Below are 25,234 nucleotides of genomic sequence, written 5' to 3' on the forward strand. Positions count from 1 at the left end.
TAATTAGAAACCGATAGTTGCGCCCTCTTCTGGTGGATACTATAGTTAAGTCGATATTTTCGCCCCCTTCCGGTTTATGCCTGAACTAAACTAAAAATTCGATTTTTGTGCCCCTTTCTGAGATACACTCGAACTATAAACACTAGTGGCGCCATCTTTTGTTCAGTAACCGAATTTTAATAAATATTGATGGCGCTATCTGTTGACAAAAGACTAACTTTATGAAGTTTCGCTATTATTTATGGGTGTTTGCAAACAATTTTTAACTCATTTAACTAAGGGTAAGTTTGTTCAATAGGATGATAAAAGTAAATGAAACAGAAGCATAATATATTTATTATTACAAATGAATTCATTTAATTCTAATACAAAAGAGAAAAACAGCCTGTAATGGGAGTTACTGCGGTCGCTTGCTCGCCAATTTTCAATAAATCAAAATACAAATATTATAAAACTATGTCCTAATTACTATCCTTTCAAGTATTTCCTATATACAAATTATGCTAAATTATCACGGAATTAATAAATACAATACAGTCTTATCCAATAACTGCGACTAGACACATACATTCAAACAAAGGAAAAGAAAAAAAAACGAAAAATTCCACTGTTACACATACATCGAATATAAAATAACAACATTATATGGAGCATCTGGAAAAATAGGTTAGTTTTATATAATATAATACTAGATTCAAAATACAAAAATTACAAATACACGGCGTCACATTCTAAAGTTAATTTCAATTTAGAACGCGATATCGTTTACAATAGACAAACACTTTCACTAAAAACAGAATACTAAAACATAAAATGCCCTATAAATATACAGAAAATTAAAAACTATCAGTCGTAACATTATCATCTAGCCTCGCAATGTTATTTTCATTGTGTGGTTTCAATCCTACACTGTCTTTGTTGTCGAAAGTATTGCTTCTAAAATAAATAAGCAAATAGGCTAAATATCTCCGACAATTCATATGAGAGAGGACCCAATAAAATAACCGAAGTTATGTAAAGAAATAATTTTATTCCCTTTGAAACACCCTCCACTAGGACGAATATGTTTATCTCACTGTTGCTTCTACTGTTCAATTCATATTCATCTGTAGAGATGGTCAGTTTCTCTTGTTTTTATTTTTTCTATTCTGTCAATGTTATGTGTATCGAGTAGTGTAATCATTCTATTTTTGGCACAAAAACTATTGGACAGTGTGTGTATGCAAATATATTGTTATTATGATGGAATAAGTTTCCTGTTTGTATATTGAAATATCTAACTAAATGCGTTTACATCAAGTTTTGGACGTATGCAAACAAGTCAAATAAATATAAAATCAAGTTTGGGATGTGTTCCAGCAATTCAAATGCTTGAAAAACAATTTAATGGATGTGTGCTGATAAGTCATAATTTGATAAAGACCGAAATAGGCCGAAAAATTTCATTTATATTTGTTTTTAAACTAATTCTTTATCACAAAAGACCTAAAGCCAAAACTTTTTACCAAAAAAACATATAAAAGAATCTAGAAGCAAAAAATTGAATAAAATCTCAATAAAGGAGCCCCAGATATGTGCAAACAAGTAAAATACTTAAAAATCATTTATGGATGTGTGCCTCAAATTGTTCATGGTATGTACCAATAAGCCAAATAATTGAAATCGATTTTGGGGTGTCAAATACTTGAAAACAATTGATGAATGTTATAAATAAATTAAATGTTCAAAAATAAGCTCAGTATGTTTTGAAACAAATTCTGGATAGGCTCAGAATCAGTCTTCTGTCCGTTTTTTCCTTAATAAGCTATTTTCCTACATTAAATCAGTTTAACCAGCATTTTTAATGAGTACAAAACAAAATGTTACACCTAACTGTTGAAATTATTATATTCCAGTTATCATTGGGTCCCCCTATTACAAAGTAAACAATAATTCAAATTTTTGTTTACTTACCTAATCAAACGTGGTGGTTCAGGTTCATTTTCAGCATGTATCCACACGCGAGTATCAGGTTTTTGAACTTTCTTTTTGCTATCTTCGATTTTTTTCCATAAACTAGCAATTTTACTGGTCACTTGCTTCTTGGCACTACCGGAACTTCCGCTCGAATTCAAATTGTTATTACTGCTCGACCTAAAAAAAAAATAATAATAAGGAGCGAAAAAGAATATCTAATTTACATTACCTTTGTGTAAGGCTCGGTATAGAAGATTTCTTAAGAGTGACGTTTTGTTGTGACCTTCCGTCACCTTTCAAACTTTGAGTGGAGGGGCTGGATTGAATTTTTCTAACGACAGGTTCTCTACTGTCGGCGCTTGTTGATCTATTGTATATTTTGGGGTTCCTGTTGGCTCTATCGGAACTGGCAGATTTAACGAAACCGTTTCTGGGCGTATTGACCGGCGGTTTACCGGGTATTTTAGAAACTGGGGAAGGTGTAGCAATTTTTGAAGCTATTTTAGATGTAAACGATGGAATCTTTGATACCATCGGTATTCTACTGGTCGATTTATTTTGTGTCGAAGAAACTGTACTGTTGGGACTTTGTTCGTCTTTGGTGAACGTACCTTGACGATCCAACGGTGGGGTTCCTACAAAAAGTATCAAATGACAAAAATAAAACACTCAAAACCGAAAATAAAATTACCTTTGGAAGAATTCGGATTAGTTTTTGATGTCACATGTTTCGGGCTACTTTTAGAACTGGTCGGTGTTCTGGAAGGACTCGTTTTGGGAGATACAGAACCATATCCACTTGATGTCCTACTTTGTATCACGCCTTTTTTATTCGGTTTATCCACGACTGTTTTTAAGGATGCACCGAATTTGAGGGTCGAGGTAACGTTTTTTACCAAGTTAGAAGTTACCGTTTTCACTGGTTTGATGCTTCTCGGTGTTGTACCGGTTCCGGTTTTCGAATAAAGCGGTTTCCTACGACCTGCAAGTGAATAAATAAATAATCAATTAATCGAAATTATTTGTGTGTCCCAGCAAGTTAAATATTTAGAAATAAGTTTTGTATTTGTTCCATTCAAAATTAGAAACAAATGAATATGGAAAATATGATAAATTGTAAATCAGAAGCAAGAGAAGCCAGAAAGTAAAAAACGGGCTAAGCTGGACCCTATGTTCAAAATAAAGTCAATTTTAGGTTAGAAATGTGGCTGAAAACATCAAAAGGCTAAACAATTCAATTAATTAATGAAGACAAAGCGGATGTGTGAAAATAAGGGCAATAAAAAAGTACAAGTTCTGGTTGTGTACCAGCAGTCAATATGTTGAAAACACATTTTCGATGTATTCGAACAAGGCAAATGATTAAAAAACAAGTTATTGTTGTAAACAAACAACTCAAATACTCAAAAAGCAAATTCTGGACTTGTTCGAACAATGTAAAACGAATTCTAGATTTGTGCCAACACGTCAAATGTTCAAAAACTTGTCCTGGATGTGTCCAAATAAGTCAAATAGTTGAAAACGGATTCTGAATGTGTGCCAACAAGAAAAATATTTAAAAAAATTATTTGGATGTGTTCGAACAAGTCAAATGCATGAAAAAAGTATGGGACGTGCGCCAATAAAGCAGATGCTTGAAAAAAAGGGCATATATATGAAAAAACTGAAAAAAGCGGATCAAAATATTTTTCACTTTAGCTGGTAGAGTTTAATCGAGAAAATAATTGACAATGAATGTTGTTTAATTATAAATAAAAAAAAAACTTACCTCTAATACTTTTAGGTTGTTCTTCGATAACATTATCCTCTGTAGAATCTTTATCGTCGGGTTTAACGATTTTCGGTTTCCCTTTTTGTTCACCCTCATCACTTTTCTCTTTATCGGAACAATATTCCTCGACGAATGGACTCGAGTTCGACTGTCGGATCTCCTTATCGTTCGCAATAACCGGAACGTTTTTCTTCAATCCCCAACTCTTGTGATACGTTCTGTAATTCGCAGAACCTCCAGAATTGTACTCGGAATCGTCGTCGTTGCTCACCAAACTCAACGTCTCGCAATCTAGTAGTTCGTCTTGAGTTTTGGTGTCCCGAAGAGTTTTTAATACCCTAAAAAAAAAAAGAATTAAAAACTCCATTAGAATATTATATAATGGTGTGACTAACCGATTAGCTTCTTTCTGTAGATGCATCTGTACTTCCGTTTCGCCGTTCAAAGGTGGCGAAGCGGACGATACTTCTGGAGAAAAACTGGATTCGCTGATGGTCCTCGTCCTGAACCGTTCCTTATTTTCCAGTCTTTTTTGCATAAAACTTCTCCTGATGCTCAATTTAGTCCTGGCGGGACTTTGAGCTGGAGAGGAAGAACAACTATTGGAATTAGACGTTTGAGGAGAAGTAGAAGTTATCACTGGTTGTTGGAGTACATCTGTTATGGCTCGATCCAATATTTGTGTTTCGAAGCGGGATCTATCCATTCGCCTTCTTTCTTTCGGCGTTAATTTTTCTTTGCCGATAGACGATTCAAGATAACTGCTAGTCGTACTATCGGCGTCTGCTACACCGCTATCGAAATCGGCAGTTTTGAAATCTTCGCTAACTTCGTTTTGTTTGTCGATTTCTTCGCGCATAACCATCTCAGCTGCTATTGTGTACGTTTTGTAACGGTCTCTAGCTTGATTCCTCCTCTGTTTCGTAGTCATCGATTTACTGAGACTCTTTATCTTTTTCGGAGTCGACTCCATGCTACTTTTCGCGTCTGAAAATATGGTCGTATCGTCGTCATCGTTGTCCAATGCGGTTTCCATAACTGGAAAGTTTTAATACAAATAAATAAACTTCGAATGTGTTCTAACAAGTCAAACGATTTAAAATAACTTCTAAATGAATAAAACAAAATCTTGATGTGTGCAAACTAAAAAAACGAACCAAAACAAACTCTGGTTAGCAACAAAAAAGTCAAATGCTTCCCTTCTACCTCTTGATGTGTGCCAAAACAGTCAAATGATTTAAAACGAATTCTGGATATTTCCCAATAGAAACTTATTTTGGATGTATTCGAACAAGCGTTAAAAGTACGATTTGGATGTATGCGAACAAGTTAAACGAATAAATGCACTGGTTTGTGTGTTCGAACAAGTCAACAACGGTTGAAAGCACGATTTAGATGTAGGCTAACAAGTCATATAATGTAAATATAACTCTAGCCAATTTAAACGATTTAAAATTAACTCTGGACGTGTTTAAACACGTCAGAATGATTGAAAACCGTTTTTGGATGTGTTTTATCAAGTTAGAAGCTCTGGATGTGTTCAACGAGCTTTATATTATCTAATAAACCATATAACCGAAAAGAAACTTTGGAATAGTTAAAACGAACTCTGGATATGGTATAACAAATTAAATGATTGATAATAAACCCTGGATGTGTCCATGCTTGAAAATATCAACTCAATAAATTATGTTCTAGGTCACAACGAGAAAATATATTGTTGTATTAAACTCCAAAATAAATTATTGGTTTCAAATGATTATTTATGATATTGAGAAAAGTGTAATGAGTACAAATGGTTCTAAATAACCCCAAATTATAGTGAGAACAACACAAACACGTCAATAAACACAAAGAATTTTTCAAGTAAAACTCACTAGATTCAGAAACTCCGTCCGGTATATCTTCGGCGATTGTATCGTCCGTCCGATCGACTACTTGACTAAAGCAATCTTCGAATATTTCCGTTTCGCTACCGATGCCCTCTGTAGGTACGTCGGCTAAAGAATTACAGAAATCCGTAATTTCGTTAAACAACGACGGCGGATTGATGTGTTCCAATTCGCTGAAAGGTTGCCTCGAATCGAATATGGTACGTCGATCGTTAATTGGACCGTCGATGATAAAATCGATTTTATTATCGATCGGCAAACTGGCGACGCTCGTCGTACTACCTTCCATATCGTCGAGTAAATCCGACGGAGGATTCACGTGATCCAAATTAGAAAGACTCTCCAAACTCGAGCCGTTATTTAGAGAATTATTCAGAGCGCGTCTAACCATCAAACCGATCGGTAAGGATTTTTTTCTTCTAGGTAATTTAGGACTTTTCGGTAATCCCACGGCGCTGTTTGTCAACGAATTCATCTGTGAAGGCGGTTGGACGTGGTCTAATTCCAACGACGCGGCACTAATCGACATATCCGCCTCGTTTTTAAAAACCGTCGCTATTTTACCGGCTTCTATAGCTATCAAAGTACTGTCGGTCATCGTGGAAGTATCCAATGATGTAAAATCGTTAGTAGGATCGACAACTTCTTCTTTTAAATCTAAAAAAATATACAAAAAGTCAGATAATACATTTCATAAGAAGAATAAAGCTGAAGAAGAATTAGAAATGTGGGAAAACATGTTTGGATGTGTTCCGATAAGTCAAATACTTGAAATGAAGTATAGGTAGTGTTCTAACAAGTCAAATTGTTGGATAAACGTTTTGGATGTGTTCTAGCAAGTCAAATACTTGAAATAAAGTTTCGGTTGTGAGCTTACAAGTAAAATTGTTGGACAAACGTTTTGGATGTGTTCTAACAAAGCAAATGGTTCAATGCACGTTTAGGATGTGTACTAACAAGTCAAATGATAGGACATTAGACGTTAATGGAGAATGGAGAAATATGAGAAACACAACCTGTATCACTTAGGATGTTTTCTAACAAATAAAACTGTCGAATAAACGTTTTGGACGGGTCCTAACAAGCCATTACATGTTTCAGATAGGTTCTAGAAAGTCAAATCGTCGAATACACGTTTTGGATGTGTGCTAACGAGTCAAATAGTTCAATAAAGGACAAGTCAATCTGTGGAACAAACTTTTTGACAGGTTATAACAAGGTTATAAGAGATTGGTGAATACTTTCGTTAACTTCTTGTGTTGAGAATAAGGTCCTTCGAGTCGGATTTTTTGTTATACTCACCTTCTTCTTCGTTACTAAAAGTGATAACGTTCGGTGCACTGCCTGATATACTAGGAAAAGTAACGTCGTTTGGGGAAATTTCTTCATTCCAAGTATTATCCCCAGTGGAAACTTTATAATTATTCAAATGACTAGCTTGGGACATTAATTCGGCGGTAAACCGATCTAGAGATTCGATCATCGCGTCCGGATCTAGCATCCGATTGTCGACTACTTTGGAATCTTCGCAGCTACGTATCAATCTGTCTTCTATGACATCCAATATTTTATGTAACGAGTCTCTAGATCCACTCCTCGTCCCGTCTGGGGATAAGGTCTCTTCTGAAGGCGAGCATTTGTCCGGTGATGTATCTGTGAGGTTGTTCCTTATTGGGATCTCTATTTTCTCTCGCGCCTCTCGACGTCGATCGTTCTCCTCTATCTCGTTTTGATTTTTTTCTACGTCTGCTACCGCGTTGGATCGGTTTTCGGGAGGAGGTTCGTTGTAGCTGCAATTGGTGTTCCCGGCAACAGACGCAGCACTCACGTTTTTTGGATTCGGATCCGGACTGGTAGATGCTGCTAGCGGCGGAGAAGTTAACCTACAAAATTTAATTAAACCACATTGTTTTATCGATAAATTATTATATTTACCTCGTTATCGGTATATCTAGAGGTTTCGATCTACTTCCGGGGTTGCTTTTAGGCATTCCGGACGAAATGCATTGTTCTAATAAGGCTTGTTCGGCTTCTAGCGATCCTAAGGATTCTACGCTGATCGATGACAAGGATTCTCTTCTAGATTCCTGTTTAACGTTGATATTTTGATCGGTTTTATTGACTGCTGGAATTATAACGAATAATTTAACGTATGGTTAGCGTTAGTCTCGGTTGTATACTTACTTGTTTGGTTATGGGAGCTATGGGGTGCTTCGGATTTATTAGACGGGCATTCAGTGTTGTTGTTAGTAACATTCCTGTAATAAAGTTTTGTTTTTAAATGATACATTGAATGATTTCATTCAAAAATTTTATCTAACCACTCAACGTCAAGTTTGTAGGTAATAAATCAAGATAAAATTTCGAAAATGTACAATATTTAAATTTTATGTTGTTTAAATATTGAAATTAGATTAAAACGATAACATCGTGAAGATAAACAAAAATGAAGAGGATTTTTTTGGTATAATCTGTCAGCGTCACTATTGAGCAAGACACTCAGATAATAAATTTCATAAAAAGAATTGGAGAACTGGAATAAACATTTTGAGTGTGTACTAACAAGTCAAATCATCAATTAGACTTTTTTGATGTGTGCTAATAAGTCAAACACGTTTCGGATGTGTTCTCAGGAGATTAGTTATTAATAGAGTTGATAGAAGCGTCCTAATATAGGATGAGAAAAGTGAGGATTATATTTTATGTCACTGTGATGTACAGCTATTAGTATTAAACAGCTACTACACAAGATTCGCTTCTAGCATGGGAACATGTTGATAAAGTAAAAACAACTGGAATGTATTCTAATTTAAAAGAGTCTAAAATGTTTCAGAAATATTCTACAATGCTCCAGAACATATAAAATGCTACAGAACTTCTGAAATATTCCAAAACTCTTTTTTAAATGTTTCTATGTTCCAGAACTGATCTAAAATGTTTCATAGCTTCTGAAATAGTTCAATATTGGTCTAATACGTTTTAGAACTGGTCTGAAATGACACAAAACTTGTGAAATCTACCAAAATTGGCTTAAAATGTTCCAGCACTTGTCCAAAATATAACAAAACTGTTCTAAAATGTTACAAAATTTCTAAAATATAACAAATCTGTTCTAAAATGTACCAGAACTTCTAAAATAGTTCAAATATGTTCCAGTTATGGTCTAAAATGTTTGCTAAAACTTTTGAAATAGTTTAAAACTGTTCTAAAATGTTCCTGAATTGTTCTACATTGTTTGAGAACTAAAATAGTTAAAAATTGTTCAAATATGTTCCAAAACTGATCTAAAATGTTACAAAAAGTTGTAAAATATACCAACACTATTATAAAAATTTTTCGAATTGTTCTAAAATGTTACAAAACTGTTTTGAAATACTTTAGAACTGGTTAAAAATACTACAGAACTTATAAAATATCCCAAAATTGTTCTAAAATGTTCCAGAGCTAGTATAAAATGTTCTAGAGCTTCCAAAATGTTCCAGAACTAGTCTAAAATGTTCTAGAGCTTCTATAACTGTTCTAAAATGTTTAAGTACTCTTAAAATATTCCAGGACTGGTCGAAAATATTCTAGAGTTTCTCAAATGTTACGGAACTGTTCTAAAACTATTGAGAGGATTCAAGGTCCTCAGATTGGTCATAAAAGCAGCAGGGAAACAAAATGACTGATCAAATATTAAAAAAAAAAACTCGATATAATATAAAAAAAATCTAAACAATATAAAAACTGACCTCTTCAAAGCTGCCACACTACCGTCGACGGTCAAATCACTCAAACTGCTCCTCAACGAAAAATGACAAGGACTATTTTCCACGGCGTAATTTTCCAATTCGTCGCGACCTGCGTTCGAATAAACCGACAACGAATTATCTCTTCTATTTAAATCCGACTGACGAACTTTCGGGGCTTCGCTTTTTCTCGTATTACCAATGATCGAGTCGACGGGAGGATATTTCGTCGACGACGTACCGACGACCGCCGAAGGACTATTCCGTCGAGGCGACTTACTATTTGACGGTAGTTGTTTGGCGTCCTTTTTCGCTTTCGGCATACCCGATTGGATGCATTCGGCGAGGATGTTGTCGTTTTCACCTATCGATACAAAAGAAAATTTATATACGAGGGTCGATTGAAATGTTTTTTTTTCATCTAATACCCACCCGATAAATTGCTACTGTCGTCCGATAGATAATCTCCTTTTCTGGAACTTTCTTTGTCGTTGCATGTTGATAATAGACTTAAATCGGAATTTGAAGCTGCGTTACTTAATCTGACTGGGGTATCTTCGGTGCAATACGTCCGTATAGTGTCTACCTACAAAAAAATTATACTATTAAAAAAAAATCAAATCGGTATGTAAAGAAAGTTGTAATCAGATCAATATGGTCTTATATATGAAGATAAAGAAGAAAATTGGAGCTAAAAATTTAATAGAAACAGAATTTTGAATGTTTTTAGGAAAAAAAATTAATAAATTTACCTGATTGATAGTAACGTTGACATTGTTATCGAATTCTGATGATTTTAACTGATTTGTATGCACATTTAATCTCTGACTTGATCTTGGTGTTGGAATACCGCTGTTAGTGGTTCCTTTAGGTGTATACTTGAAGCTAGAAACGGGTAATTTAGTTGGAGTTGATGTCAGTATCGATTTTGATTCGCTGTGCCTGAAGATGATCAAATATTTATAGGATAAAACGAAATACAAAGAAATATATTAAAATCGAATGTATAAAGTGAAATTGGCAAATAAAATGGTCTAAAAATGGAATTATTACCGGAAGAAGGTAGGAAATAAGGATGGAAATACAAAAAGGTCAATGCCTATGATAATTTTGAGAAAAAAGTCAATTTTATCGAGAATAAGTCAAGAAAGGCGGCTAGAAACAAAAAAGGGTCAAAGCCGATCCTAATTTTGAAAAAAAAAGTCAAGGAGAGGTCAAGAAAGATGACTGAAATCATAAAAGGGCCAAGTTTGATCATAATTTTGAGAAAATGGTCGATTTTCATCAAGCAGTCCAGAAAGGTTACTGGAAACACACAAGGGGCTAATGCTGATCCTTATTTTGAGGAAAACATAAATTTAGATTGATAAATATTGCATAAAGGTAGCATGAAACAGAAAATTTTAATTGGAAAGAAGAGAAGAAAAGTGGTTTAGAATACAAAAAAGCTAAAAAAAATCCTAATTTTGAAAGAAAAATCGATTTGAATTAAGAAGTCGAGGAATGTGGTTGTAAACAAAAAAGACTCAATTTAATTTTGACAAAAATGTTAATTTTAATAAAAAAGAGATGAAAGGTGACTAAAAATACCAAAAAGACTAAAGCTACACCTAATTTTTGAAAAACCTAAAATTCAATTCATAATAAGTGCAGAAAGGTGGCTATAAACAAAAAGGGTAGAGGTAGATCCTAATTGAGAAGAAAAAATCAATTTTAATCGAGAAGAGGAGAAAGATGATCGAAAATACCAAAAACGCCAAAACCAATCATAATTTTTGTAAAAACATGAATTTTGATTGATAATAGGCGCAGAAGAGACAAATGTCGGTATTAGTTTGATTAGAAACTAAAATTTAAATAAGAAGAAGCAAAAAGAAGTGGTTGGAAACAAGAAGAGGACAAAGTAGATGTTAAAAAAGTCAATTTTAAGTAAAAAGAGAGAAAAAAAGTAGCCGGAAACAATCAAGGGTCAAGGTAATCCTCAATTATATTAATAGAAGCAATTTCAATGAATGAAAAACAAAAAAACGTGGCTTAAAACAAGAAAACGGCTAAAATTGATCTAATTTTGAAGATAAATCAAATTTAAGTAAAAAAGAAGGGAAGAAAAGCAGCTGGAAACAATTATAACAATAGAACTAATTTAAATGAATAAAAAACAAAAAAAGTGGCTTAAAACAAGAAAAGATCCAAAAATGATCTAATTTTGAAGATAAGTCAATTTCAATTAAAAAAGATAAGCAACTAGAAAAGGGCTAAAGTAAACCTCAATAAAAAACAAAAAAAGTGGTTTAATACAAGAAAAGATTACAAATGATCTCAATTGGAAGATAAAGGCAATTCTAAGTAAGAAGAAGCAAAGAAAAGTAGCCAGATATATGAAGGGAACAAAATTAGTGCTAACTTGACAAGAAATAGGAATTTTAAATAAGAGAACAAAAAAATTAATCAAACTAGATCATCACCTGCTATTTTGCATCCCGATACTAATACAATCCGCCAACATATCTTCATCAACATCAGATTCAACGACAAATTCATCATTAGTATCCGACGGAGTAGTTTCCTTTTCCTCATCCTTTTTTTCCGCTTCTTCATTTTCTACTTTCTCAGATACATCGATCGCGTCTTCTTCTTTCCTACTCCCATTTGCCTAATAACAGAAATCCCATTTCACACAACCGGCAAAAATTAAAAAAATAAGGATTCAGAATACCTGTTCGCAATTTTCTTCGTGATCATCAATTGTCAAACTGCTCAAACTCGTGGCAGTGGAAAATTGTATAGGGGTGCTTTCTTCTTTAAATTTCGTGGTGTTGTCTTCGAAAACGCTCGGTTTTAACGAAGTTCTACCAACTTTCCCTTCCATTCTAACCTAAAACAAATTAAAAAAAAAAGAATTATTCATAAGCTTCCGGTTGGATTGTTTTTTTTTATTTACTTTCGAACCGGACGGGAATTCCAGTGACGTATTTCTCGGTTTAGGACTCGGGGGTACGGTTTGTGTGGGAGAATCCGGTAATTCACTGGGGGAAACTATACCGCTGGTCAACCGACTGAAATCAGATACCACCGAACTTCTGTCGTCGTGTATGGAATGCTGTTCGATGCTATCCAAAGATGCTAACGAACTAGATCTGTAAATAATTTTAGTAACAATTTTTTTACGTTTTTTTTTTGTTTTTTTAATACCTGGAAAACATTAGTGGTGTTTCTTCGGCGTAATTAACCACCCTCTCGAATTTGACGGCTTTACCTTCAGTTGGTGGTTTTGGTGATACTTTTTCCTCTGGTTTGGTTGTGGTTTCGGTATTTGCGGTCGATTGTTTGCGTCCTTTGATGGTTTCGTTAGCAGGTATGGATGTTAGTGAACCGAAGCTGCTTACTCTGGAAAAATATCCGGGGGTGCCTTCTTCAGCGTAATTTATCGGTTTTTCCGGTGACATTAGGCCGGAACTGAGTTCGGATTTCGGTATTTTATCGGAGAGTTTGTTCAAATCGGATATGTCTTCGGTGCTGCAACGTTCTTTTTCTTCGGGGCTTTCGCTTATCTGGAAAAGTATAAAAAAATTTTATGTTTTTGGGAAATTTTGTTGAGGGTACTTTAGAGTTCAAAGGATTTTACTATTAACAAATATTATACAGTGTTAAGTATACTTTTGTGACATACGGTATGATAGTTCTCTGTATTTTTTCTTCTTTTCAACACATTTTGACAAATTCTTCTTTTTACCTCTGAGTTTATCTTCGTGCCATCCAATATTTTTCATTTAACCTGTGAAAATTACAAAGTCTTCATTTTCCCTTTCCTATAACATTTAATCTTCTTCAAAGAAGCATTTTTCTGAATCATGCTTCATTTCTCTTGTAACAATCACGTGATTTCTTCTTATTACTTCAACATCCTTTAATATTTCCTCATATATTTTCCTTAAAATCTCTTGATGTTTTTATAAATTCTCCTCTTTTTTTGATACATTTCCATTAAATCTTCTATTCTTTTCATTATTTTCACATCTGAATGAGTCATTCTTATTTCCTGGAACATTTTTATTAATTTTCAATAAATTATTCTTTTTTACAATGACAATTCCAACAAATGTTCTCTCCCCCCATTCCTTTCCAACAATATTTTCCTTCTTGTTTACTATGACATTTTCATTCCAAGTCTTCTATTTCCATTCCTTCCACATTTGAATGAATCTCCTTTCTTCCTCTTGTCAAATTTTTGTGAATTCTTGTTTTTCCTTCTAGTTTATTTGTGAATTTTTCTTTTTTATTATGACATTTCCATTAAATCTTGTTTTATTCTCGAATTCTCACTATGCCATGAATTTTTCTATTTTACTTCAAATTTATTAAATTTTTCTATCTTCCTGTGACATTTGCAAGAAATGATCTTTTCTTCCCAATCCACCAATATTTTTATATATTCTTCTTTTACTGGAACATTTTCGTAAAATCTTCTCATTTTTCGGATGTCTTATTCTACTTTGTGACATAATTTTGACTTTTTTGTGAATTCTTTTTCATTACCTCAAAATTTTCATGAAATCCTTTTTTCTTCGTTTCTCTGATGTTTTCACAAATTCTTCATTTTTCCTCTTGATATTTTCACGAAATCTTTTTCTTTGTAACAGAATTTTCGCTTTATTATTAATTTTTCTTCTTTTCTCCGAAATATTTCTAAATAAATTCTTCTTATTTGACATACAGTTTCATTAATTTTGGTTCTCTTTTTCGACATTTTTATGACTTTCTACTTTTTTCATTTTTCTTCTTTTTCCATGACGTATTTATAATTTCTTTTCCTTTGTAGCATAATTTTCACCTTTTCGTGATGTCTTCTCCTTTTTCTTGATATTTTCATAAAATCTCTTTCTTTCCTCCAACACTTTTACGAATTCTTTTTTAATTTCTACATTTTCATTTTCCCTGACATGTCAACTAATTCTTCTTCTTGGTAGCATAGCTTTGGCTTTATCATAAATTCCTCTTCTTTTACTTTGACGTTTTTTTCATTTTTCTTAATCACAAACTTTGCTCCTTTTGTCTAATATTTCCATGAATTTCTCATTTTCACAAATTCTTCTTTTTTTCCATAAATTTATCTTTTCTTTTTTTGGCGTTTTCATAAAATCTTTTTTTTATGCTTTCATTAATTCTTATGAGCATTTTACTACATTCTTCATCTTTTCCTGTAAAATTTACACTAATTCTTCTTCTTGGTGGCATGATTTATGCTCTTTCATCAATTCTTTTCCTCTTCTCGACATATTTCATTTATTCCTCTTTTTCTGTGACTGTTTCATGAATTCTCATCCTGGATGTTTCTATGAATTTTTTTTCTTTTCTCTCATGTTATATCAATTCTAAGTACTTGACATTTTTATGAATTCTTCTCTTTCTTGACTTTTTTCAATAATTCTTTTTTTTCAGCGACACGTCACGAATTTTTCTTTTTCTTGGTACCATAATTTTGACTTTTCCGTGAATTCTTCTTATCCTGGCCGTTTCTAAGAATTATTTTTCTTTTCCTCGATGTTTTCAAGAATTCTTTGTACTTGACAGACATTTTTATAAATTCTTCTTCTCTTTCTCGATTTTTTTCAATAATCCTTCTTTTCCAGCAACACGTTCACGAATTTTTCTTCTCGATAGCATAATTTTGGTCGTTTCGTGAATTCTTCTACGATAGACATTTGGTTCTTCTAACACCACAATTTCGGAGTCAACTTACCTTTTTACTAGCTTTCGTTTCCCTTTCTTTGAGTTTATCATTATCAATGACTTGTTTATCGTCAATCCTCAAATCTGACATGGAAGTCGCCGTCGAAAAATTAAAAGGCGTCTCGTACGGAGTATCTTCCGTACAATAAGTTTTCAAAGTATCCTCGTTTTTCGTTATCTCTTCATCGGAATCATCTTCGGCGTAACGCAACGAATAATCCGTCGGTTGATCCAGATCCGTTTCGGCGTACATACCGAAATTCTTTTCCTGCGACGAGGTATCCTGATTATCCGTATTCGCTACCTGAAACAACAATACCGTTTAATTTCCGTTATTCGAAGCGGAAATTTTTATTTTTTTCACCTTGGTTTCCGAGTATTTTTTGCTATAATCTATCGGTTGATCGGATACGTCGATTTCGTCGTCGTAACCGCAATCGGAAAATTTGTTTCTGACCGGTATGAACGTACAATTCTGTCGTTTGTACGATAAACTCGAGCTACCGCAGCTCGGCGGTAAACGGGGCGTCAATCGAGGATCGGTGGGAAAATTCGAAGTCGACGGTTCATTCAAGTTGAGACTCGAAAAATTATCTAAAAAAAAAAAATGATGATATAACCTAAAAAATTTTACATTATTGATTTAACTTACTGCTTAAATTTTGTATTTCGGTTTTCCTTATAGGTTCCTTGTTTATAGGCGATTCTTTTTCGATGTTTTCGTATGTTTCAGTTAGATTCGAGTCCAAGTCTTGCATTAGTGCCTTTTGTTTCCTGGCACCTGAAATAATGAGATTATTTTACAGAAAATATGCCAAACTTAGTGACAGATTGAATTTTTGTTTCAATCAAATTGAATTGAATTTTTATTGTTGAAACTTTTCTCTAATACCCTGTATATTCGGTATAATGATTTCGTATGAGTTACTCAATTGCCTATATTAATATTCAAACTTTCTTTGTGCTTTTCTAGAATTTTCGCAAGTTCTTTCTATCACTGCCAGTTATCTATTCTTATGACATATTTATTATTTCTTCTTCCTATTTCTCTTCTTTTTATAAGTGTAGATTAAATTCATTCTTCTTATTCTTCATCATTTTTATCAATTCTTTCCTCCTGTTATTTACTTTCTTCTTATTTTCCTGTTTCATTTTTATATATTCTTCTTTCTTGTGGTAATATTTTTATCAATTGTCTTTTTTCTTTATTAATTTCCCGAAATCATCTTTTCTTCTTATTTCTTTTCAATTTGTGTTTTCCTTATCCCTTTTTCTTTATTTTCCTTCAACATTTTCAGAAATTATAATTTCTCCATTTATATTTTTGTGACATTAAGAATCTTTCTTGTTTTTTCCTCCAACGTATTCACGAGTTCATTTTTGCTTCTTGTTTCTTTCCCTATTTTGTAAATTATTATTTTCTTTCGTAAAATTTGTTTAAATTCTTTTTGCTTCGATTTTTATAGAACTTTTTCTTTTCTTCCTTTTCTTCTGGCATTTTTTGAATATGGTTTTCCCTTCATTTTCACATATTCTTCTTTTTTCTGCTTAACATCTGTGTATTCTTTTTTTTCCTTTGACATTTCTATGTATTCTCCTTTGTTACTTTGATATTTTCATAAATTCTTCTTTTTCCTGCTTTATTTCTATGTATTATTTTTTCATCAACTTTCCTGTGTATTATTCTTTGTTACTTTCATATATTCTTCCTGTTTCCTGCTATATTCATTAGTATTCTTATTTTTCCCTTGACAATTCTATATATTCTCTTTTGTTACTTTGATATTTCCATATATTCTTCTTTTCCTGTGATATTTTGCATGTCTTCTTTTTCTATTGACATTTCTGTGTCTTATCCTTTTTAACTTCAATATTTCTGTGTATTCTTCTTTGTTACTTAAAAACTTCCATATATTCTTCTTTTTCAATACGATATCTCTATATCTTCTTCGATTTCCTTTGGCATCATTCAATATTCTTTTTGTTTAAATTTGTTAATTTCTTAAATTCTTCCATACTGTGACATTCAAATAATAATCTCTAAAATTCTCATATTCTTTTTTTTTTCTCCGAAATTTTTATATATTCTTCTTTTTTCTGTGACATTTATGTGCATTTTTCTTTTTTACCTTGATATTTCCACGACATTTAAATAATATTCTTTTCCATTGTCATATATTCTGTTTTTTTGTGATATTTTTATATATTATTCTTTTTTTCTGGCATTTATAAGTATTCTTCTTTTTTACCTTGACATTTCCACTATTTTGTCTAAATTTTCTGTTTCTGCGACATATTAATACATTCTTTTTTACCTTGATATTTCTGAGAATTTGCCTGAAAGTTCTGTTTCTGCGACATTTAAAAAAATTACCTTTGACATATTTTCACATATTCTTCTATTTCCATGCAATAATTTCATGATATCTTATTTTCTTCAAAAATACCTTCGACATAACCTTTTTTACCTACTACTCCAATATTTTATCAATATTCACTCATTTTCCACCAAATTTTCATCTATTATGAATAAATCAAATTCGACTTTTCCAAATATACAAAAAAAAAAGGACAAAAGTCTTTTTTTTTTATTTTGAAAACAAATTCGACTAAATAGTTATTTTCACCTAAAGTTGGTAGAACAGGTAAATTTAACGTCAAAGCCGTAGCGTCCAACTCCTGATGGAACATCTGTTGTGGTTTAGCGCTAAGCAGATTTTTCAAAGCAGCACTCGAACCCATCGCAATCATCTTATGTTTGGAATGATTCAAACATCTCAGCATACCGGGAGCGCCCATCTGCCACAAGGCCTCCTGATCGATCCGACATTTCGCCGATAGATTCCACAACGTTCCGCAAGCGTTACTAACCACCGTCAAACTGGGGGACTTCAACTGATCCAATAGTATTTGCAAACAATTATGTCGACGCAATATCTCCCTGTAATCGTCCCGGACGGCTATCTGACTCGAGATGTTCCTCAATATCCCCCCGGAATTTTCTATAATCGCCAACGATTTAGTGGGGGTTTTGTACGTCAGGAGATCCACCAAGAACCCTAGGGCGTTATTCACCGAACATATCTCAGATTTGTTTTCCGTACAATGAGCCGATAGATTCCACAATGCCGATAGGATGGATTTCAAGGTGTTTTCTTTGTTATCCACCATAGCGGCTCTCATTAAACCCCCAACTGAACCGACTTCCCTCAATATTTCCTTAGATGTCGAATCGGCCCTCCAAGATAGATTCCTCAACACGCTGGCGGTTACCTAGAAACAAATCGTGAGTTAAAACGAATGATAATTGAAAAAAATTTATATTGGAACCGTACCTGTCTTAGTTCGTCGCTGGAACTCTCAAGTTGTACCACCAAGGAACGCATAAATTCCTTAAAAGAGCACAACAAGGCTTTGTTACCGCTGTCGCCGAAAGTGAGGTTAGTTAATGCCATGCAAGCGTATCTACGCATCAATATACAGTGCGATTCGTTTGACGTGCTACCGTGCATCGTGTGCTCCACCTAAAACCGATTATTGCATCAACGCTCTGGTCCTTCGAGCCGAATTTAAACCAAACTGTGTAATTGTTATGTCGGTGTATCAATACTAAACAGTATTACGATGCTTATATAAAATTTTTGTTAACGAAAATATACAGGGTGGTTCAGAATTTGTATATCTATCAGATGGATAGCTGCACTCAAAAGTACTTAAACAACTCAAAGGACACAAAAACAAAAAAAAATGGTCAATTCACCCCCATAATGATAGTTGAACAATATGAAATTGGGAAACCTGGAAAAAGAAAAGCAATAGGTACACCTCAAAAAGAAATTATATAAAAAAGGGAATAAATAGTAAAAAAAGGTGAAATGGGTAATAAAATGAGTTATCTCAATAAAATGGACACTAAGACATAAAAGAATCGTCAGGGGGGTTCTTAGAAGGTAGTTGATCGACTTTAGATACAAAACGAACTGGAAATAAAGGAATAATTCAACTGAAGCACTATTTCAACCGTAATTCTATAGCCTTTTTTATATCAGATACATACTCGATTTTCAACACATTAAAACAAATATTTACATACCTCCACTAACGTAGCTATCGTATGTATGCCTCCCAACTGACATATCGCCTGTCTATGTCCTTCGTCGAATGACAATTTCATAAGATGAGCTACCGTTTGTACAGGATGCCTATCGCCGTCTAAAAAACAACATCTATAATAGTTCTAATGTACCTAACAGAAAATCAACTCCATACCTTCCGAATTCGAACTATTTTCCATCAATTGGAAATCCAAATTGTTTTTAATTGCTTCCGTGTAAGCTCTACAGTGATCGAGAAGTTTCAAAACTCTACTCTCGCGTTTCCTCAACTTCTCATCGGGTTGAGAATGTACTAAATTGTGTAGGGCTTGTGCCGCTTTAGTTCTAGTCTCTCCGTCCCTATCGGATTGCACTAACTGCACCAATAAAGGGATACAACCCGATTGTCTCATGGCTAGGCAACTTTCGGGGCAAGTACTGAGTGCTAAAAGCGTTTCACCCATGTCGACGTGGTCCTGGCCTCCTAACATCGATAATAGGCTGTGTACCACATCCATTTTGGCTTCTAATTGTTGGGAAGACCATTTATTTCTTTCCGGACTACATAAAACTCTGTCTAATGGTACACCACCCGAGCTCGAAGCAAAACTCATCACACTATTCACTTCCTGAAAGAAAATCATTCATTTATACCATTTGGTTAAACATTTTTCAACTTACCATTTGATTTCCAATGTTTTTTCTAGAATTTCGATCGTCCCCTTTTATTCCTAAACTTGTAGGTTCCGAATTCCACATAGTTCTTTCTACGGGCCAAGTTCCATGGTATAAGCCACCGATTCGATTTGTATCAGGTGTCGGTTCACTACTAACCGATAATTTAGTACTACTTCTCGTCGCCCCCCCGTATTCGTCTTCGCTACACGTGGTATCGCCCTCGACGCTACTAGAGGCACCATGGTCATACTAAAGACAAATTTATATTACGAAAATAGTTCCAAGTTTTAATATTTGTTTTGTCGTTGTTCATAAGATTGAGGTTATGTTAAATAAAAAATATATAATTATGTGAATATACTAACGTTAGTAGATGTCCCATTATGTCTTCCTAATAATAGAGATTCCATGGTATAATCTAATGGTTCACAAGACCCATCGTTCTGCAATGAATATTTATTATTTTATTAATAATTTAAGCAAAACGTCGTACTTTTCCCTAAATATTAAACGGAGGTAAATGTTGACATACTGGATGTTAAATATTTACGTTTAAGTCAAAAAAAACTGTAGCAATAATCAAATGTTGTATAAAAAATTTATGGTAAACATTTTTTAAATATTGTTCAAACTAGGAGGCCCAAATTTTTACGTGGAATATATAAATGTCATTGAATTTTTCTTTTCAGCTTTGTGTTTTCATTTTTTTCGGTTTAAAAAATATTATATATATCGATATAATAAAATTTGTTTGTGAGATAATTTTATCGTTGTAATCTAATTTCTTTCTCCCGAGTTAGTTTTTGAGTTTAAAAACAAAAAATAGTTACTGAGGATTAAATCCGGAGACTAGGAAGCAATTCTAAGCTAATTTCACGTAGTTTTGCTTTAAAAACCACGATGAAAACGAAAACTGTCATTTTTTCAAATTTTCATTAAATCTGTCCTTATTTGGAGCCAAATCACTACGAAAAATCCATCGTTTTGATTGCTGTGGTATTTGTCATGGATCCAGGTCTACATATGTACAAAAACAAAAGAAAAAATTTTTACGAAGTCAAATTTCGACAGATGTTACCAGAGCAGTATCAAACATTTTGACACATCCTCGTACCGCGAAAAATATTTATAATTCAATTATTACGAAAGAGGATGACCTAAAACTCAAACCTCGGCCTATTTTCGACAAGATTCTCACAAATATCAAGGTCTTTTGGCAAGCTGTACACATAGAATACGAAGGGTTGTCCAAAGATACCGAATTTGATGAATTAGAAAAAAAAAACACGAATAAGTTACAAATGTGCTAGTAGGTATTTCTTCTAGTTAAAATAACGAGCAATCAGAGGAAAAGCGTGAAAAACTACGGAAAGTTGATAATTGTGTAAAAAAAATTGGAATAGCAATAAAAAACTTTTTTTTTCAATTTGGCTCACCTTATATTATAAACGACAACATTAGATAACAATATTGAAATAAATTACGATAAGAAGCAGAATATTATTTGTATTTATGGTATTTATATCATTTTATTGGTTTTTATACTTCCTATTATTGGAAATTGTGAATAGACTGAAATCTGCGCGTAAAATTTCCATTTTTTTATCAAGAAAAGATTCTCTAATTGAAATTCATCACCTCGTATATACGAAACTATGTAAATATACTTTAATTGATACAATATTTAAAAAGCTGAAGATTCAAAACTTTCATCATTTTTATCCCACGTTAAATGAATAGAACAACTATGAAATTTCATTAAAGGTTTAGTTTTTATAATAATTAATAACAAAAATGAAATTTATTAAAAAGAAGTATCACTAACCCGCCATTTAAAATAGAAATAATTTACACTGCCCCTAATAACTCGTATATATAAGTTATGAAATACCCCTCGTATAACTACATTTCTTCTGTAGACTTAAAAAATTATACATATAAATACCTCGTATCTAAATTTATCTTTTTCACTACACTTTTCATTATATTATTACTATTATTAATTTAAATTCACTAACCAATTAAATGATAACAATATTTTGAAAAAACTAGTCTCAATACACTTTTCACTCACTCACTCTTCGATCTATTTTCATAAACTTATTTATTAGTAAAACATATTTGGGGAGTTCCGATAAAAATAACTTATTTAAGACACCCGGATATTTATGTATATCGATATAGTAGGAGCCGCCAATATCATAACAGTCACTCCGACGGCGTCTTGGACTTTAAATGCCGAAAAGAGCATAAGTGAAATGTAGCGCAATGCAGGATAGAAAACATGTGCGCAGTCTCATACCGATCTAGAAACATACCGAGGACGATCAAAAAATTCGACGGTGCACAACCATTTTTATAGATTTAAAACACGCCATTTCTACGAGATGACTCAAACCCTCGTGCCACCATTTTGAATAAGACAGTGACCAACCGCATGTCTTAGCTTGATTCAGTTTAAATACAAAAATACAAAATAAAAAAATATGAGATGGGGTTGTTAGTTTTTCTTTGATGGGAAATTGTCATTTTCACATCGAAATAGGTCGAAACTTTTTTTGAAACTAATTTTCTATTATAAAAGAGACGTAAAATCAAAAATATTTATCAAGAAAAATAATAAAAAGGTCTAAGAAGTAAAAAGTTGGAGAAAGTTATATCCGCTTTAGTAAAATGGCGTCAAAATAATTATAATTGAATGAAGTAAACACATGAATTTGTACATAGTGGCTCTCAGTCACAGTAATTTTCATAGTTTATATTAACGATAGAGATTGTGTGGCATGTGAGTAGAATTGTTCTATTGGAAGAGAGAGAAAGAGCATCGACTTACAACTCTATCATTCGAATCTTCGACGTCATGCCGATCCAATCGAAATAGTAGTAAACTGATGTTCTTTCTCTCTCTATCAGCACTTAAACAAGCTGTCTATTTTTGATATTAACTCTATTATAATCATTTTACGAAAATCTTTCCCAGTAATGATATATTTACGACGTACGTAATCATAGCAAGATCGTTGGAAATGTCATTTAATAACGAGACATACCGAGAGCAGACGAAGTAGGAAACGTCAACCGTTTCGAATTTTTTATTTGTTGTATATAATTAAAGTTAATGAGAAATAAATATTTAGTAATAAAAATCTCAGTATTTTTTTAATGAATAGTATTGAAAGGGCCCCCGTAAATTCGAAATGGTTCCTTCCTATCCAAATAAGGTGTACATCTTCTGATTGCACGTCAATGTTGTTGACATTGACCAATTTAGGCTTCTACCATTTTAGATAAACCCTTAATAATAAGGAATTCAAGGTTATGTACGCCTGCGCGTATATGTGTAGTAATTATTGAACATATGCTGAGAGAAAATGGAAATAAACATAAGTTCGAGGCGGCACATTATGCAGTATATATAAAAATAGATTTTTACGCCTGTTAACTTGTATATTTTATTAAAAAAAATTAAAGAGTGAACGTTCTTATCAAGATTCTCGATATACGAGATGTGATTAAAAATTTATTAAATAACATAAAATTCGCTTAATCTCTAAAAATATACTAATTTCAAAGTTAAGTATATAACTAGGGGCTGTAAAGGCTTTTTTAATGTCGAAATATACTCCCTTTAGCATTTTTTGGTTAATAAAACGTATATGGACAAACAGCAAGACTTTCCTGATTGACTATGTTGAAACAATAGCCATGACCTTTACTGAAGGACCTTTGAATGCGAATAATTCGTTTTCAATTTTCTTTTAAAATGTTTAATGGTTAATAAAACGTATATAGGCATACAAAAATACTTTTTGAATCGAATACTTTCAAACAATAACCATAACCTTTACTGAAGGACCTTTAGATGTAAGTAATTGGTTTTGGATTTTCTTTCAAAATTTTTTCGATTGTAAAAAGTCGCATGGTGCTAAATCTATTTAATAAAATGTATATGGGCATACAAAAAGACTTTTTGAATCGAATACGTTGAAACAATAACCATGACCTTTACTGAAGGACCTTTAAACGCGAGAAATTGGTTTTCAATTTCCTTACCAAATTTTTTTAATGAGAAAAAGTCGCATGGTCCTAGATCTGGTTAATAAAACGTATATACAAAAAGACTTTTCTGAATTGAACCAGTTGAAACAATTGAAGAAAACAACAACCATGACCTAGATATTCAATTTTGAAGATCTTTAGATTAGTTTTCCATCAAAAAATATGAAATTTTGTCCTGGGAATTTACAGCTGCTTCAACAATTCACTCACTATATTTTTCAATCACACCTCGTAATGACGAAAAAAGGTTACAAAATTGAGTGAAATTGAAAATGTCCAGTTGTACTCACATAAAACTGTTCGTTGCTTGATCTGAACTCTCCGAATCCAGCAGCAACAGCACCATCCAGTGAATATGTTGATAAAGGTGAAGAACCAGCTTGTAGTAGAGGTCTGGCCATTTGCTGGACACGCTGGGCTTTACGCCTCAAACCGCGCATCTCAGCCAGCAGGGCTTCATACTGAGACACCGGTAACGACATCACCAAACTCTACATTCTGAAACAATGTTAAATATGGTTCCAACAAATATCTATATAGCTACTAACACAAAATAGAATTGAGAGTACTTTTGGAAGCCATTTTGGATTTTTTTTAATATAAATCTAATCCGGCAACAGCATTTCTTAATAGTATAAAGTGTCTATTCATAAAACTATGATAAAAGCTTCAAAAAATCTTTAAACTCGTTCAAAGAATCTTTAATAAATAATGAATTTCATTTTTATATGTAATACAACCCTAATTATGGAATTATACTCATATTATACTCGTTAAACTACTTTTTATTTGGTAGAAAAAAAAATTGAAAATAAAAAATTATAGAAACTCGTTATTGATTTTACAGTCGAAATATGAGGGTGTGTATTTTGTTATGCTAGGGGAGAATATTAAAATTGATACTTCTAATGAACAACTAATATGAAGATCGTGTTTGAAATTGTTTTAATTTAATAATTATTACAATTATTACGAATGATTCATACTTCCCAAATATTTTTATATACTAGAAAGAGCTGTCACCATTTTTTTATAAAAGAAGTTGTAATTGTACGAATTATTAAAAAACATGTATATTTTAATAAAAATCTTACCATGATTTTGTATAAGTAATAACCAGGTAGAGCAAAATTGGTTTAAATATTTTTAAAAAATATTTCACTTTAACACAAATTCTACCCAACGCGACATTTGTCACTTGTCAAAATAACAGTTTGAAGTTAGCTGCATGACCAGAACGAATTATAATTATTCTGAGGTCTACTAACTGAAAATCGGAAAAAAAATTGAACATATAGTGCTAAAAGTTTAAAAAAAAATTTCATT

General features: G+C 32.8%; 1 protein-coding gene across 5 annotated transcripts; it reads right to left on the reverse strand.

Annotated features, from left to right (window-relative positions):
- Window positions 1-320: 320 nt before the first annotated feature.
- Window positions 321-25,131, reverse strand: LOC130900386 (adenomatous polyposis coli homolog). 5 transcript variants are annotated; one of them, XM_057810940.1, is made up of 28 exons: window positions 25,003-25,131; window positions 24,199-24,406; window positions 20,215-20,292; window positions 19,853-20,098; window positions 19,347-19,800; window positions 19,171-19,289; window positions 18,413-18,601; window positions 17,705-18,350; window positions 15,730-15,858; window positions 15,442-15,671; window positions 15,088-15,381; window positions 12,540-12,898; window positions 12,289-12,484; window positions 12,064-12,222; window positions 11,813-12,000; window positions 10,100-10,232; window positions 9,780-9,933; window positions 9,351-9,711; window positions 7,804-7,877; window positions 7,555-7,741; window positions 6,922-7,502; window positions 5,605-6,276; window positions 4,123-4,765; window positions 3,725-4,065; window positions 2,648-2,938; window positions 2,186-2,591; window positions 1,954-2,133; window positions 321-936 (listed from the first exon to the last, which is right to left on the reverse strand). In XM_057810940.1, the coding sequence occupies exons 2-28, from the start codon at window positions 24,388-24,390 to the stop codon at window positions 837-839; spliced, it is 7,602 nt and encodes a 2,533-aa protein (XP_057666923.1). In that variant the 5' UTR covers window positions 24,391-24,406; window positions 25,003-25,131; the 3' UTR covers window positions 321-836. The 5 variants fall into 5 exon arrangements, with proteins under 5 accessions (XP_057666923.1, XP_057666922.1, XP_057666921.1 ...); XM_057810939.1 differs by having other exon boundaries at window positions 7,555-7,744; XM_057810938.1 differs by having other exon boundaries at window positions 10,100-10,289.
- Window positions 25,132-25,234: the final 103 nt, after the last annotated feature.

Source organism: Diorhabda carinulata, chromosome X (genome assembly GCF_026250575.1).
Source record: "Diorhabda carinulata isolate Delta chromosome X, icDioCari1.1, whole genome shotgun sequence".
Lineage (NCBI taxonomy): Eukaryota > Metazoa > Arthropoda > Insecta > Coleoptera > Chrysomelidae > Diorhabda > Diorhabda carinulata.

Excerpts from the sequence above, each read along its gene's own strand:
- LOC130900386 (XM_057810937.1), bottom strand. The coding sequence starts at position 24,390 with ATGTCGTTACCGGTGTCTCAGTATGAAGCCCTGCTGGCTGAGATGCGC. Across the intron at positions 20,099-20,214 it reads ATAATGGGACATCTACTAAC|TATGACCATGGTGCCTCTAG; the intron begins GTTAGTATATTC and ends ATTTGTCTTTAG. Across the intron at positions 2,939-3,724 it reads ACAACCTAAAAGTATTAGAG|GTCGTAGGAAACCGCTTTAT; the intron begins GTAAGTTTTTTT and ends ATTCACTTGCAG.